The sequence below is a fragment of the Notamacropus eugenii genome, chromosome 5, assembly GCF_028372415.1.
Source record: "Notamacropus eugenii isolate mMacEug1 chromosome 5, mMacEug1.pri_v2, whole genome shotgun sequence".
Taxonomy (NCBI): domain Eukaryota; kingdom Metazoa; phylum Chordata; class Mammalia; order Diprotodontia; family Macropodidae; genus Notamacropus; species Notamacropus eugenii.
Window position 1 is genome coordinate 312059795 of NC_092876.1, and position 15729 is coordinate 312075523.

General features: G+C 37.9%; 1 protein-coding gene across 13 annotated transcripts in view; it reads right to left on the reverse strand.

Annotated features, from left to right (window-relative positions):
* Positions 1-15729, reverse strand: part of CLASP1 (cytoplasmic linker associated protein 1) — a 338497-nt gene that overhangs the window by 286754 nt on the left and 36014 nt on the right. For all 13 annotated transcript variants that reach the window (XM_072613409.1, XM_072613408.1, XM_072613396.1 and 10 more), the window contains exon 2: positions 3225-3708. In XM_072613409.1, coding sequence (XP_072469510.1) covers positions 3225-3419 — 195 coding nt within the window. In that variant the 5' untranslated portion in view covers positions 3420-3708. The remainder of the gene's footprint in view (positions 1-3224; positions 3709-15729) is intronic.

Below are 15729 nucleotides of genomic sequence, written 5' to 3' on the forward strand. Positions count from 1 at the left end.
CCATAATAATAATAGCAAAATATATTTCCCATGGAGGCAGCATTATCCAATAGATTTAGAGGTGAAAGTAAATTCTAAGGCTCTCTAGATCAACCTCCTCATTTTACAGATGAGGAAACTGATAAGTCAGAGGTTCAAATTCTGCCTCAGTCACTTACTACCTCTGTGACCCTGGACAAGTGAAAATTTTCCTAGCTAACCAGATAGCAAAGTAGTTTTAACACCATCAGCCTAAGCAGAATAGTCAAGAAGGGGATATGTGGGAAAGAATACCAAGAAATCTATCCCCTACATCTACCAAAAATGCCTTCTGGATTATTGTAATGTTAATGAGAGTTAGATCTTCCTTAGTCATTAATAGGCCTCAGATGAGCCCACTAAGGGAAGCTTGATTAGGGAAGGTTTGCTTTGTACCTTTGGTTAACTGCTAATGAGGCAGTTACCGTGCTAAAAAAGCTAAAAAATATATACTCTGAGGTCAGGTTTTGCTTTGGGGGCTTGAAAGAAGGTTCATGTACCAGATGAGACTCTGGGTAGCCGTTAAAGAGCCTGCCCCTCACTGTCCACCTTTTGAACACCCAGATGTTGGTGCTTCTCTCTCTGGTAACCATGCATGTATGTAAAGTTTGGAAGCTGGATCCGTCTGTTGATCTGTGATATATGTATTTCTTATGGTTAGACAGAAGCCCTGTCTGTTGGTCATTATTTCTCTACTGTATTTTCTCTGTTGGTACATGTGATTTAAAAAGATTGACCCCCCTCAAAAGTTGCTTTCCTTTTGGAAAAGCAGATCTAAGAGCTTGTGCTAGCAGGCCATCCTGGATGTGTCTGAGTGCTTGCTGCTACAATTATCAAGGCCACTGCTGTCCTATGGGTGACTGTACAAAGCCTCATTCATCTTTTTTTAAAAATAATTTTCTGCTGTAATATAATGATCCAAGACAACTCCAAAAAACACATGATGGAAAATGCTATCCAATTCAGAAAAAGAACTGTGGAGTCTGAACACAGATTGAAGCATATTATTTTCACTTCTTTTGGTTTTTTGTGGCTTTTCTCTTTTGTTCTGTTTCTTTCACAATATGATTAATGAGGAAATATGTTTACTACATGATTACACATATATAATCTATATCAGATTGTGTGCCATCTTGGAGAAGGGGGATGGGAGGGAGAAAAAAATGAAACTTAAAATCTTACTTAAAAAATGTACGTTGAAAATCATCTTTACATGTAACTGGAAAAAATACTATATATAAAGAAAAATTTCCTGCTCTGTGCATTGAGTAGGAGGGAGTCTCCTCATAAACAACTACACAAAATACAATTAATACCAAATAGGAATTTGCCTAAGATATAAAACAGCATTTGTAGTCAATAAAAAATATTTTTCAGCCCTGGCCAAATGTATCATAAAATTGGTATTCATCTACATTCCGTTGTAAGAATACGAAGCATAGCACACAAGTGGTATTTTTTAAAGAACATAATTATTTTCCCCTTTTTCTTCCTCCTATAAAATATAATTACTTTCCCCTTTCTCTTCCTGCTATTAGCTTTTAGGCCTTAATAGAAAAACAAAACAAAAGAAGAAGCAGGGTTGTGGAAATTTTGCATTTTCAAAAGCTATTTGAAAAAAATAATCCAGTCTCTTCAAACCACAGTTGAAAAATATGTTGAAGGAGTAAATATTTATGTTAGAATTCTTTCTAACTTCAGAAAAACCCATTTCTTTTTATTTTAAATTTACAAAAGTAAGCCCTTTTATCTAAATAAGATCAGCTTTGAGGCCATAATAAACTAGTCAAGAAGTATCTGTTGAGCACCTACTATGTGTCAACTACTGTACAAGATCAGAAACATGATTTTGTCCCTCCCCCCAAAAATCTCATTGTGGAAGCAAGACCAACACATACAAAACTATGTCACAAGATATAGAATATCAAGTAATAAAGAGATCATATCTAAGCAATCTTCACAGAAGAGGCATGATTAGTTACAATAACAACAACAACATTTAAATAGCACCTCCTATGTGCAGGTACCATGCTACATACTTTATAAATATTATTTCATTTGATCCTTACAAACATTCTGGGAGGCAGGTGCTATTCTTATCTGTAATTTTACAGTTGAGGAAACTAAGGCAAAAGTTGAGTGATTTGCCCAAGGACACACAGTAAACGTCTGAGTCTGGATTTGAAATCAGGTCAGAAGTCCTGAATTCTGTTACTACATCATCTAACTGCCTCTAAGGTAGGCTTTGAAAGATCCAAATCTGACTTAGATTTCAAAAGCCAAGAGATAAAATTAGGAATCAGATGTCAAATTTAATGCAAAGACTCAAAGTCAAGATATGCTTGCGCTTGTTTCCTACAATGTGCGCAAATCAATTTGTGGACATGTTCATTTATAATATCCAAATGTCCAATTTCCATGACATTTAGAAGCACAATGAACTTGGAGGGGGGAAAAGAACAGAGAGTTGACTGAAGGAACCAAATGAATGATCAAGAACCATGAACGAGAGAATTACAACAAAGAGTACAAGAACTCTGACTTCAATTACTCTCACTTTTTTTCTTATTAAGAGCTCAGTATTTGGAATGGAGAAGCAGTTCACTTTCCCAACCTGCCCTACTATCATTGTCCCCAAGGACACCATGTGACATCTGTCTTTCCAGAACCTGCAATGTGTCAGCCAGTCCATTACACACAGGTCACAAAAGGGTTCTTAGCAATCAATGCTATTCCTGGCCAGGGACCTGGGCTGGCTTCTAACCAGAAACCTTAAGGTGAAAAGCTCAATATCCAATTACCAATTCCATCCCCCAGAGGCTATCAACAGAGACTATTTGTCATTCATGAAAGACCATTCACATATTCTCCCATGACCCCACATTCATCACTCCCAAGAAACAAATACTGTAACTTTAGGGTTGTAAATACTTATAAACTTTCCAATATATAACTTCTCTTTTCTATTTATTTGGCTTCCTTAAAAAGATATGCTGCACAAGGATTTCACATTACTTAACAAACCCAAAGAAAGTGAATTATCTATTTCCTCTGGTACCAAACATCCCAAAGTCACAAATCACTGGGTATACTTTACTGGTATCAAATAAACCACACTGTTTCTTGCATATAATGTTTTTAATGGAAAGTTTGCAGAAATGAAATAACCCAACCATTAGAGAAGAGTCTTCTTAAGCAAAGCTTACCTTATAATTACTAGAGTTCACCCAAGAAGTGGCAAGTCCATCCACAAGCTTATCTAACATGGTCTGATCATGTTCAAGATCGGCAGACTTCTGCTTGTCTGAGAAATAGTCTATTAATTCTTGGCCCACTTGTAGTCGTTTCCCCACATCTTTCTGTAACACTTGTGCCAAGCAAGACTCCATTCGGTACTCCATGATGGAATTCAAATACAGCCTGGGCCAGAGAAAGCTAGAGGGCAGTTAGGCTGAATCCCCCACTAGGAAGGCTTCCTGGAGGCTGCCTCTTTGTTTGACAAAGGTTACTGAGGGCCTTGGTTTCAAAGATGCAATCCGGGGAATGGCAACAATGCACCATGTGTGTCTCAAGAGCAGCTGGGAGGTTATTAAAAGTCCAATTTAAATAACTAGCAGGAGATAAAGTATTGAGTAGCGCAGCAATGCTATGCTATTAGCTCTAGAATACTTCATAATTCAACAGTCCATTCTGAAAAAGAAGAAAAAGAGGAAAAATCAGTAGAGAGTAAGCAGGCATAAATGTTATGAAACATAAAAATCAGGGACAGAGTACACCATATTAGAGAGTGAGTTATAATTATGTGTGGAGTGAGAAACATCAACATTTGGCAACCAGATCTGAAGAGCATAATTATTATTTTTATTGGGCTATACATTGATACCCAAAGAAGAGAAGTGATGAGCTCCATAGTAAATGCATGATTTTCAGAACTTTATAGTACATAAATGCAGTAGGCACAAGAGTAGTCTTTTCCCATAGTTTAGCTCACAGTCACAAGCTCAAACCTTAACCAGTCTATCTGAATCATTGCAAGTAATGCAGTTCACTAGTTGTAAGTTCATTCTTCCAAATAACCAAAGAACTGGAAACAGGGGCACCTCCCACAGAAATATTTGACACCATTTTTCCAGCCTGACCCCATTAACTTTAAGTTTGCTATGTGGGACCTGCCTTCTAATTGCAGTCTTCACAACGTTGGTGTATAAGCTGCCCAGACTCAAAGTAAGAAGAAATTTGGTCTCTGTCCGCTTAACTCTCTAGTGTTTTACAACCCCTGCCCATCGTGATACACAAAACTGAAAATAGCACTACTTTTGCTTGATGAATTATTTTGCTGTTAGGAGAACACTTTATGGGAGTAGGACAGAGGCGTCAAACAACTTGAATGTAGAACAAACCAGATTAAAATGTAATTGGGAAATATTTAACAAAATAAATTAAAAATAATATAAAACAAATATTACAATTTAAAACTAATTGAATATGCTCCCCACCGGGATCCTTACATACATACACTTTAATGGTACTGTTTCTATTTGATTGACACCACTGTGCATATAGCACTGGTTACCAACCTTTGGGCATGAGGAACTTTTTTTAAACATTAAAATATTTCATAAACACTCACAGTACAATAGTTATAATCTATGGCTGTTTGGGATGCAATAATTCCAATTCAGAACACAGGTTAGGAAACGCTCATTTAAGCATTAAAATTAAGGCTCTGGTGGGAAAATGTGGGAAAAAGAAGAAAAGTTCCAAAACTGGTTAGTTGAATTTTCCTTATAAACTGGATAGTTAATTAACTTGCTAACTGGTTGAACAATCTTTCACACTAACTTATAACTACTATTATCTCCTTACTCAGTTATTAATAGTTAATGATTCTTAATTCCCACTTCAGAAATACTAGTCTATTCAAGTCTTCCCACCATAATTTTGATTAAACCTAGCATTTAATAATACCTGCCCTTCTCCCTCCCAGTAACGGAGTGTTACTCATACTACAGATGTACCCACAGACACACTTTCTGAAATCTCTAGTATCTGTGGTGTGCATGTGTGTATAATATATATGTATAAGATGTTAATATATATCCATAAAAAAAGGGGAGCCTTGGATTCATGAAGACATGAGATCATGTTCAACTTCCAAGGTGAAGTCATTTAAATCATTTAACCCCATCAGTATTACAATAATTAAAAGAGCAGGTACTGATCTGTACCAGTGGAGGGAATTTTCTGATTAGGCATGCTCTATAGCAATGAGTATCACAGGCCCAGGCCAAAAATTAGAAAAAAAAATCTAAATTTAGGAAATAAAAGAAAAATGGAAGGATGATTATCTGAATTAGAAAGGATTCACTACAAAATTCCTTTGTAAAAAACTCCCCTAGTAAATAATAATCACAGAATTTCAGAATTGAAGAGGATGTAAAAGCTAATAGTCTAAACCAGACCCAAATACGAATTCCCTCTATGTTATACCCAACAAAACATGATCCACCCTTTGCCTGAAAACCACCAATGAGTGGGGAACCACTATTTCTCTCCCAAGCAATACATGCCACAACCGACTAGTTCTAATTGTTAGCAAATTTTTCTCTTATGCTGAACACTAAATTTTCTTCTTCACAACCTCTGCCTATAACTTCTAGCTCTGCCCTCTGGGGCAAAACAGAACACACCTAATCATTTAGACAATGAGTATTTATTAGTACCTCTTATGTGCCAGACAATGAGCTAGGGGTTAAGGAAACAAAGAAAAATAAGTGAAACAGTTCCTTCCCTGAAAGAGCTTATATTGAAGAAAAACATTAAGGGAGATAGGCAGTCAGCCAACCAGCCAGAAAGACACATATATGCAAAATAAATATACGCTAATTTGTAAAGAAAGGACCAACAGGTGGGGAAAGTGGAAGGCAGATAGACACCAGGAAGGGCCTTATATAGTAGGATGTGGTGCTTAAGCTGAGTTTGGGGGGAAACTGGGCATTCAAAGAGTTGAAAGGAATAAAGAAGGAATGCAATTCTTTCATAAGGGATATCAGCTGTCATGTCCTCTCCTAAGTCATCTCTTCCTTCTCCAGACCAAACATTCCTATTTCCCTCAACCAATCATCAGATGGCATAATTCTCAGGCTCATCAGCATTCTGGTTACCTTCCTCTGGATAGTCTTCAACGTAAAAGGTGATACTCTAGAACTGAACACAATACTAGATAGGGTCTGAGCAGGACAGCAGTAGTGCATACAGATGCCTCTCTTAATACTTAAGATTTTGTTCACCCTTTGGCTGCCATATCATGTAGCTGGTGGACATTCAACTTGTAGTCCACAAAAACCTCGAGTACTCTTTCATTTGACACCACCTCCCCTATTTTGAACCTGTGAACTTAATCTTTTTAAATGAATGAAAAAGCACTTGCAGACCCGTGAAAATTACCCAGTAACTGGTAAATATTGCTCAAGAGAAGTAGAGAGCGAGAGAAGCTAAAGGTCGAAAGATGTGTAAATCCCAGCTCCATCACCTATTTAAGTAATCTTGGCCTAATGAAGTATTTATTCCTTCTTAACCTTGGTTTCTTCACCTATAAACAGAGAAGATACCTGCCCTGACTATATTACAGGTCTGCTGCTAGGACTAAATAAAAATATATGTGAAAATGCTATATGAACGCAAAATTTTTTATTATTTATTATGGGGCAGACTTTATAAAATGCCTTAATGAACTCAAGAACTATTATTACCTATGGCATTTTCTTAATTGAGCAGTCTGGTGAACCTGACCAAAAAAAAAAAAGTAAGAACATGAAATAAAAGAATAGTAGTAAGATTAGTCTGACAATTCATAAACCACATATGGCCTCCATAGCTTACCTAACAACAAACACATTCTGCCTTTTATTATTAACTCTTTATGTGTATGTCATTCTGCTGAGAGCAGGCAGCTTCTAGTTCATGCTTAGGATCATTAATCACAGAATCTTAAAGTAGGAATGAGCCTCAACAATCATTTAGTCCAAACTCTTCATTTTACAGACAAGGTAACTGTATCTAGCCATAATTCCAAAAATAATGTGTGCTACAAACATTAGCACACATTCAGCTTTTGCTGAATAATTTAATTGTAAGTAGTCAGGCAACACAGTAAATGGCTATTCTGTCTAGCCCAATGGTTTTCAAAGGGTGGATCCCTAAAGATCCCTCAGACTCTTTCAGGGGTTCCATGAAGTCAAAATTATTTTCATAATAACATTAAGATGTTTTACTTTCTAATATAGTAAAAATCAATAGAAATAACCCATATAACAAACCTTTGGGGGGAAGTCAATAATTTTCAAGAGTGTAAAGAATCACTGGTCTAGTATTCAAGGAGGGGAAAACAAATAAGTCAGTCTGTAGAAATAGCTACCTACCAATATAACACTGAAATGCAGGATATAAAATTATTATTATAGAAAAGAAAATTAAAAATATAGATTCTTTTCTCTAAAATATGGATTCTTAATAGCTAAAATTTTCCATCATCTAGATTTTTATAATTGGATCAAGTTTTAAACAAGACCAAGATTTCAGAGAATATAAAACAAAGTGTCTTTCTTTTCCTCCTGAGAAAAATATGCTCTCATCTGGAATTGGAGAAAGATATTTTCTATCCGCCCCCTTCAAAAAAAAGCTTCTTAATTTTTCCATATGACAGAGTGGTGATGTCCTCAATCTGCTTCGTTTCAAAGATGAGACCTTATGAAAGTTATTTATGAAACCATCAAAAAACAAATGCTCAGAATGGATGAAGAAGATGTAAACATGAGCAACAAAATAAGGAGAATTAAGAAAGAAAATTAGATTCCCATGAAATAATTTCTCGGTGTCCAGATTTCAGTTGAGGATTGTGGGAAGACAACAGAGAACTAGAGTCCTGAAAGAGAATACAGATATTAATTCTCTTTTTAGGCAAAACTGAACAAATAAAAAACAAAACAAGAGGACTGAGCTTCCGAGTTGTAAAGTCTCAATATTTTGGAGTAATTTTCTAGAGCCAATGTCTGTCCTTTCATAACATATACCAAAAGAAGGCATTATATATTCTAAATCTAATCTGGGTCTTTTCTTCCTATACCTAACACTTGCTCAGAAAGCACTCAATAATTTTCTCCCCTCATAAACCATCATTCACCCCTAAAAAAAATAAACTCTCCTCCTCCAAAGCAATTCCACTAATTCAAGGGAATTAAGTCCTATATTATATCCTCAAAACTTCAATGTTAACAAGTAGCCAAGGGATAGCCTAAGGCTTTTCATGCTTGTTCATAAACGAAAAGAGAAACAGAATTTCCAGTCATTTCTCTTCCAGCTTTCAAACTTTTATTATTAGAAGTTTGTCCTACTTCTTACTCTGACACACTGAAAAGAGGTTAGACTGTACTAGCACCAGGAAATAGGCATCAAGGAAAATAAAGCCAAATTAAGTAAACAATGAGAAGATTCCTATCAGTATTTATCTATCCAACTCAATTAAGTGTAATTGTGTGTGTGTGTGTGATTGTCTGTTGATGGCAGTAACCCTTCCACTGGAGCCACGTGACTTTTCTCCCAGTAAATATTTGTCAGGAAACAAATTGTGCCATAGGAAGTCAAAGGAAACTTAGAATTAGCCAGCAATAAAAAATATGAAACTTTCCATATGAGATAGATTATTGGGCTCAGAAGACACAATACACAAAAGACTGATTTTCTTTACTGTTTTCCTTTAAGATAAGTAGGCATCTGTGTCTTCTAGTCATTAATGCTCATCCAAATCACTAGGTTCAATGAATGCTGCTTCTCATTCCCTTCAAAATCATCACCATCTCCACTATTTGGTTAACTTAGACACAAAACATTACAGGGAGCAATTTTTTAAATTGTTATGATTAAAACAAAAGCAAAAATGCAAAAATGTTTGAAAGTTTCTAAGAAAAAAATTTAAGCTAGATAGGGATAATTCCTACTTTGTACAGAAGGAGACTTGTTTAGGCTTACATAGGAAATCAGGGTCAATTTCACCAAATCCCTTCATTTCATAGACAAGGAAACTAATCATCAAAGAAATCTCCAACACCTAATAGCTGCGTGACCATGGCAAGTCATTGGAGAGGCATAAAATGATAGAGTAGCAAGAAATACAGTAAGCCCCACCACCCCCCAAAGAAAACCAGATCTAGAAAACACACAAGATTGAATCCTAATCAGAAATCCAAAAAAAAAAAAAAAATCACAATGATTCACTTTTCCGGCCCGTGTCTGTAGACATTGGGGACAGGATCTGGTCAGGAGCATGTTAGAGCAGTTTCTGCACCCAGGCAAGAAGAGGTACCAAGCACTAGAATCAAGGGTCCAAACTTGTGTAGGGCACAAGAATGGGTACAAACTGGCAGCGATGTCAGAGACTACACAGTTCCAGAGCACAGACTGAAGGTAGACTGAAAAGAGGACTTGTACATTGGGTTGGCCCTCAGGGTTAAATAGTAGTTGAGGGCCCTAGCAGGTGTGCCAAGCAAAGGGCAAATTCAGAAACAAGCAGTAGTTCTGTGGTTGGGACATTAGGAGTGAAGCATAGTCTCAGTTCTAGTTTCCAGGGCAGTCTGAAGATTGAAGCAGAATGACTAAGGTAGAAATCCCATTTCCTTCCCTATGAAACGTAGAGCTTTTCAGACAACAAATAGTAGGTGAGTCCATCAATACTCTACTGGAACTCCAAATATGCCAAGTAGCCCCTAAGTGTGTTGTTCAGCCAGAAACCCATATCAGGAACTTGCAGAGCTCAGATAAGGGGGACAACTATCAGACCTTGCCCTGCTTCAGACTTCCAGGTCCTAGCCTGAGCTGTTGTTCCTGAGATCCTAGAATAACATAATACTCAATACTATAAAAAAGTAGCAACAAGAGCAGCCCAAATCTTCCCTCTAGCAAAATGAGAGTCCAGAACTATCATAAGGCCGCAGTCAGGAAGTAAGCTGGCAGAGTTAGTAAATGAAAAAAAGAATCCCCATAAATTGCCAAAAAGAGTAATTATGTTGACAGAGACATTCGAGGTACAAATTCAAAAGAGAATGATTCCAAAATATGTACAATCAAAGCCACAAAGAAAACACATAACTTAAGCTCAAGTTCAACTAAAATTCCTAGAAAAGTTGTTTGTTTTAAAGAGTTAAATATTATTTCTAAAATGAGAATACTAGAGAGGGGGAAATGGGAAAAGAAATGAGAGCTAAGGAAGAAAAAAACTGAAAGGAAAATTAACAGCTTGGAACAAGAGGTACAAAAATTTTCCCATGAAACAAATGCCCTAAAAATTAGAATATATCAGGGCAGAGCCTAGGTGGCAGAGTAGAAGGATGGACCTGCTCTACCTCTCCCCCCATAACCCATAAAATACTTGTAAAAAAAATTACTCTAAACAAATTCTAGAGCAGCAGAAGCCACAAAATGACACAGTAAAAGACATTTCCAGCCCAAGACAGCCTGGAAGGTCGACAGGAAAGGTCTACCACACTGGGCTCAGGGCAGAGCACAGCCCAACCTTGGCCATGTTGCACAGCTAGGATGGGACTGGAGCAGGCATCAAGGCAAGGAATCACAGGTAGCAGCAGTGGTTCCCAGATTTCTCAACCCACAAACACCAAAGACAGCTACAAAGGTCAGTAAGAAAGCTCTTTCACCTGGGTGACAGGGGAACCTTCCACCTAAAGACTCCAGGGGAATCAAGTCCCTGATCTGGGTCTCAGTTCTGAGTGGCAGTCCTGGGGTGAGGAGTGCTGGCATGGTAGAGCTGGTGATGGCTGTGGAAAGGGAATCCTACTCACAGATCCTGGACAGAAAAGAGTGCTTGTGGTTGCCCACAGACCAGAGAGCAAAGGCCAGGAGAGGAGTAAACTCCTCTCCCTTGATTGTGCCACCTTGAAAGAACTGAGAACTTACAGGTTCCTAGTGTACATCCTCCACTTAACAAAGGACTCAAAAGTTAAGTAACTAGCTGAGAAAATGCCCAAAAAAGGAGAAAAAATAAGACTACAAAAGGTTACTTTCTTGGTGAAAAGGTATTTTCTCCCATCCTTTCAGATAAGAAAGAACAAAGCACACCATCAGAGGAAGATAAAAAGTCAAGGTTTCTATATCCAAAACCTCCACAAACAATATGCAATGGTCTCAGGCTATGGAAGAGCTCAAAAAGGATTTTGAACATCCAATAAGGGAGGTGGAGGAAAAATTGGGAAGAGAAATAAAAGAGATGCAAGAAAATCATGAAAAGTGAGTCAACAGCTTGCTAAAGGAGACCCCAAAAAAAAAATGCTGAAGAAAATAACACCTTTAAAAATAGATTAACCCAAATGGCAAAAGAGGTCCAAAAGCCAATGAGGAGAAGAATGATTTAAAAAGCAGAATTGACCAAATGGAAAAGGAGGTTCAAAAGCTCATTGAAGAAAATAGTTCTTTCAAAATCAGAATGGAACAGATGGAAACTAATGATTTTATTAGAAGCCAAGAAATTATAAAACAAAACTAAAAGAATGAAAAAATAGAAGACAATGTGAAATATCTCACTGGAAAAACAACTGACCTGGAAAATACATCCAGGAGGGATAATTTAAAAATTATTGGTCTACCTGAAAATCATGATCAAAAAAAGAGCCCAGACATCATCATCCAAGAAATTATCAAGGAAAACTGCCCTGATATTCTACAGAGGGTAAAATAGAGGGTAAAATACAAATGGAAAGAATTCACAGATCACCTCTTGAAAGAGATCCCAAAAGGAAAATTTCTAGGAATACTGTAGCCAAATTCCAGAGTTCCCAGGTCAAGGAGAAAATATTACAAGCAACCAGAAAGAAACAATTCAAGTATTGTGGAAATACAATCAGGATAACACAGAATTTAGCAGCTTCTAGGATCAAAGTGCTTGGAATATGATATTTCAGAAGTCAAAGGAGACAGGAGTAAAACCAAGTATCACCTACCCAGCAAAACTGATATTTCAGGGAAAAAGAGACCTTTTTCAGTATTAGGGTAGTTAGAGGGAATATGTACTTGTGTATGGGTATGTATGTATGTGCATATTATATGTGTGTAAGTATGTCTATGTACATGGGTGTGTGTATATATGTATATATATATATATATATATATATATATACGTATGTATACACACGCGCACATGGCACAGGGTAAGCTGAATATGAAAGAATACCTAAAAAATAAAATAAAATTTACTGTTGAATGGAATGTACTAGGAGTAAGACAAACGGAGAGGGAGAATGTAGCAAAATCACCTCACATAAAAGAGGCAAGAAACAGCTTTTATAAAGGAGGGGAAGAGGGAGGAGATGAAAGGACATAATTGAGTCTTACTCTCATGGGATTTGGCTTAAGTAGGGAATAACACACACTCAATTGGAAATGGAAATCTTTACCCTGCAGGAAGGCAAGGGGGAAGGGGATAGCAGAGGGAAGATAATAGAAGGGACAGCAAATTGGGGAAAGGGATAATCAGAAGCAAACACTATTGTGGGAGGACAGATCAAGAGAGAGAATGGAATAAATGAAGGGCAGAACAGGACAGAGGGAAATGTGGTTAGTCTTTTACATCATAACTATTATGGAAGTGCTTTGCATACACATGTATGACCTACATTGAATTGCTTGTTCTCTCAATGAGAGTGGGGGGGGGGGGGAAGGAGAGAATATGGAACTCAAAGCTTTAAGAATGAATGTTAAAAATTGTTTCAGCATGCAACTGGAAATTAAGCTATACAGGCAATGGAGTATAAAAATCTGTTTTCCCATACAGGAAAATAGAGGGGAAGTGGGATGGAAGAAAGGTGGGTAATAGGAGGACAGACTGGAGGAAGGAACAGATGGAGTGCATGTTGTCCTGGAATGGAGGGTGGGGATTGATGGGGAGAAAATTTTGAACTCAAATTCTTGTGGAAGTGAATGTTAAGAACTGAAAAATAAATAAATTATATTTTAAAAAAATAAAATAAAAATGAGAGTAAACCAAACTGAAGTTAATGAATTCGTGGAACAACAAGAAAAACTGAAAACAAAGTCAAAAGAGTGAAAAAACTGAAGACAATGAAAGGTATCTCAGAGCAACCTGGAAAAGAGATCAAGGAAAGATTATTTAATAATCACTGGATTACCTGAAAGCAATAACCAAAAAACAAAAACAAAACCCTAGACATCATATTTCAAGAAATCATAAAAGCTACCCAGATAGCTCAGAACCAGAAGACAAGGTAGAAATTAAAAGAACCTACCAGTCAATAATTAAAAGAAGATCCAAAATGAAAACTCTCAGAATTATAGACAAAATCCAGAGATTCCAATAAAAAAAAAATACTGAATACAGTCATAAAGAATTCAAGTATGAAGGAGTCACAGTCAGAGGATCACACACTATTTAGAAACCACCACTATAAAAGAGCAGAAGGTTTAGAATATGACATTTCAGAAAGCAAAAACATAGGCTTACAACTATAAAGAACTTATCCAGCAAAACTGGGTATAATGCTTCGGAGGAAAAAATGGGTCTTTAATAAAACAGAAGACTTCCAAGCATTCCTGATGAAAAGACGAGAGCTGCATAGAAACCCTGAAATACAAATATGCAAGTCAAGAGAACGATAAAAATATAAATACATGAATAAATACTAACCTTAAAGGTCAACTTCAATAAACTGTTTATATTTTAAGATGGGAAGATTATACATGTGACCCTACTAACTCCTATCATTGGGAAGGGAGTCAAAGAGAAAGCCTGATTAGAAAGAAGGCTTGGGACATACCGAGCCAAGATGGCGTAGTGGAAAGACGCACATACACATAGCTCCGAGCCCACAACCCATAGAACAACTACAAAGAAGTGGCTCACGGCGAGTTCTGCACCCAGAGGCCACAGAACATTGGAGCGAGGGAGACTTCTGTTCCGGAGAGACCTGCAAACCTCTCGTAAAGGGTCCTTCGTGCTGCGGACTGGGCGCCAGGACTGGGAGCTGAGTACAGCCCTGCCGTGGCCGCGGCACCGAGAGGAACAGATCCGAGCGGGCTTCAGGGACGGGATCTCCAGCGGCCGCACAAGTACCTCCACCCACAGGTGACGGGGGTCGGTGAGAGAGTCCCTTTGGCGGGTCGAGGGGGGAGTGGGGTGCCCCCATGGCTCGGGCCCCCTCGGGAGACAGAAGCTGAGGGGCAGCGGCAGACCAGGGCTCTCCAAGCACGCAGGAGCCTGGATCCATTGTTGAAGGTCTGTGCATAAACTCCCTGAGGGAACTGAGCCTGAGAGGCAGCCCTGCCCTCACCTGAGCATCTGAATTTAATCTCACACTGAATAGCAGCCCTGCCCCCGCCCAAAGCCCTGAGGCTGGAAGCAGCATTTGAATCTCAGACCCCAAACACTGGCTGGGAAGATTAGGAGGTGAGGTGGGTGTGAGGAAAATATTCAGAGGTCAAGTCACTGGCTGGGAAAATGCCCAGAAAAGGGAAAAGAAATAAGACTATAGAAGGTTACTTTCTTGGTGAACAGGCATTTCCTCCCTTCCTTTCTGATGAGGAAGAACAATGCTTACCATCAGGCAAAGACACAGAAATCAAGGCTTCTGTGTCCCAGCCCACTCAATGGGCACAGGCCATGGAAGAGCTCAAAAAGAATTTTGAAAATCAAGTTAGAGAGGTGGAGGAAAAGCTGGGAAGAGAAATGAGAGACATGAAGTCAAAGCATGAACAGCAAATCAGCTCCCTGCTAAAGGAGACCCAAAAAAATGTTGAAGAAAATAACACCTTGAAAACTAGCCTAACTCAACTGGCAAAAGAGGTTCAAAAAGCCCATGAGGAGAAGAATGCTTTCAAAAGCAGAATTAGCCAAATGGAAAAGGAGATTCAAAAGCTCACTGAAGAAAATAGTTCTTTCAAAATTAGAATGGAACAGATGGAGGCTAATGACTTTATGAGAAACCAAGAAATCACAAAACAAAACCAAAAGAATGAAAAAATGGAAGATAATGTGAAATATCTCATTGGAAAAACAACTGACCTGGAAAACAGAGCCAGGAGAGACAATTTAAAAATTATGGGCCTACCTGAAAGCCATGATCAGAAAAAGACCCTAGACATCATCTTTCATGAAATTATCAAGGAAAACTGCCCTGAGATTCTAGAACCAGAGGGCAAAATAAATATTTAAGGAATCCACAGAACACCGCCTGAAAGAGATCCAAAAAGAGAAACTCCTAGGAACATTGTGGCCAAATTCCAGAACTCCCAGGTGAAAGAGAAAATATTGCAAGCAGCTAGAAAGAAACAATTCAAGTATTGTGGAAATACAATCAGGATAACACAAGATCTAGCAGCTTCTACATTAAGGGATCGAAGGGCATGGAATAGGATATTCCAGAAGTCAAAGGAACTAGGACTAAAACCAAGAATCACCTACCCAGCAAAACTGAGTATAATACTTCAGGGGAAAAATTGGTCTTTCAATGAAATAGAGGATTTTCAAGCATTCTTGATGAAAAGACCAGAGCTGAAAAGAAAATTTGACTTCCAAACACAAGAATGAAGAGAACCATGAAAAGGTGAACAGCAAAGAGAAGTCATAAGGGACTTACTAAAGTTGAACTGTTTACATTCCTACATGGAAAGACAATATTTGTAACTCTTGAAACA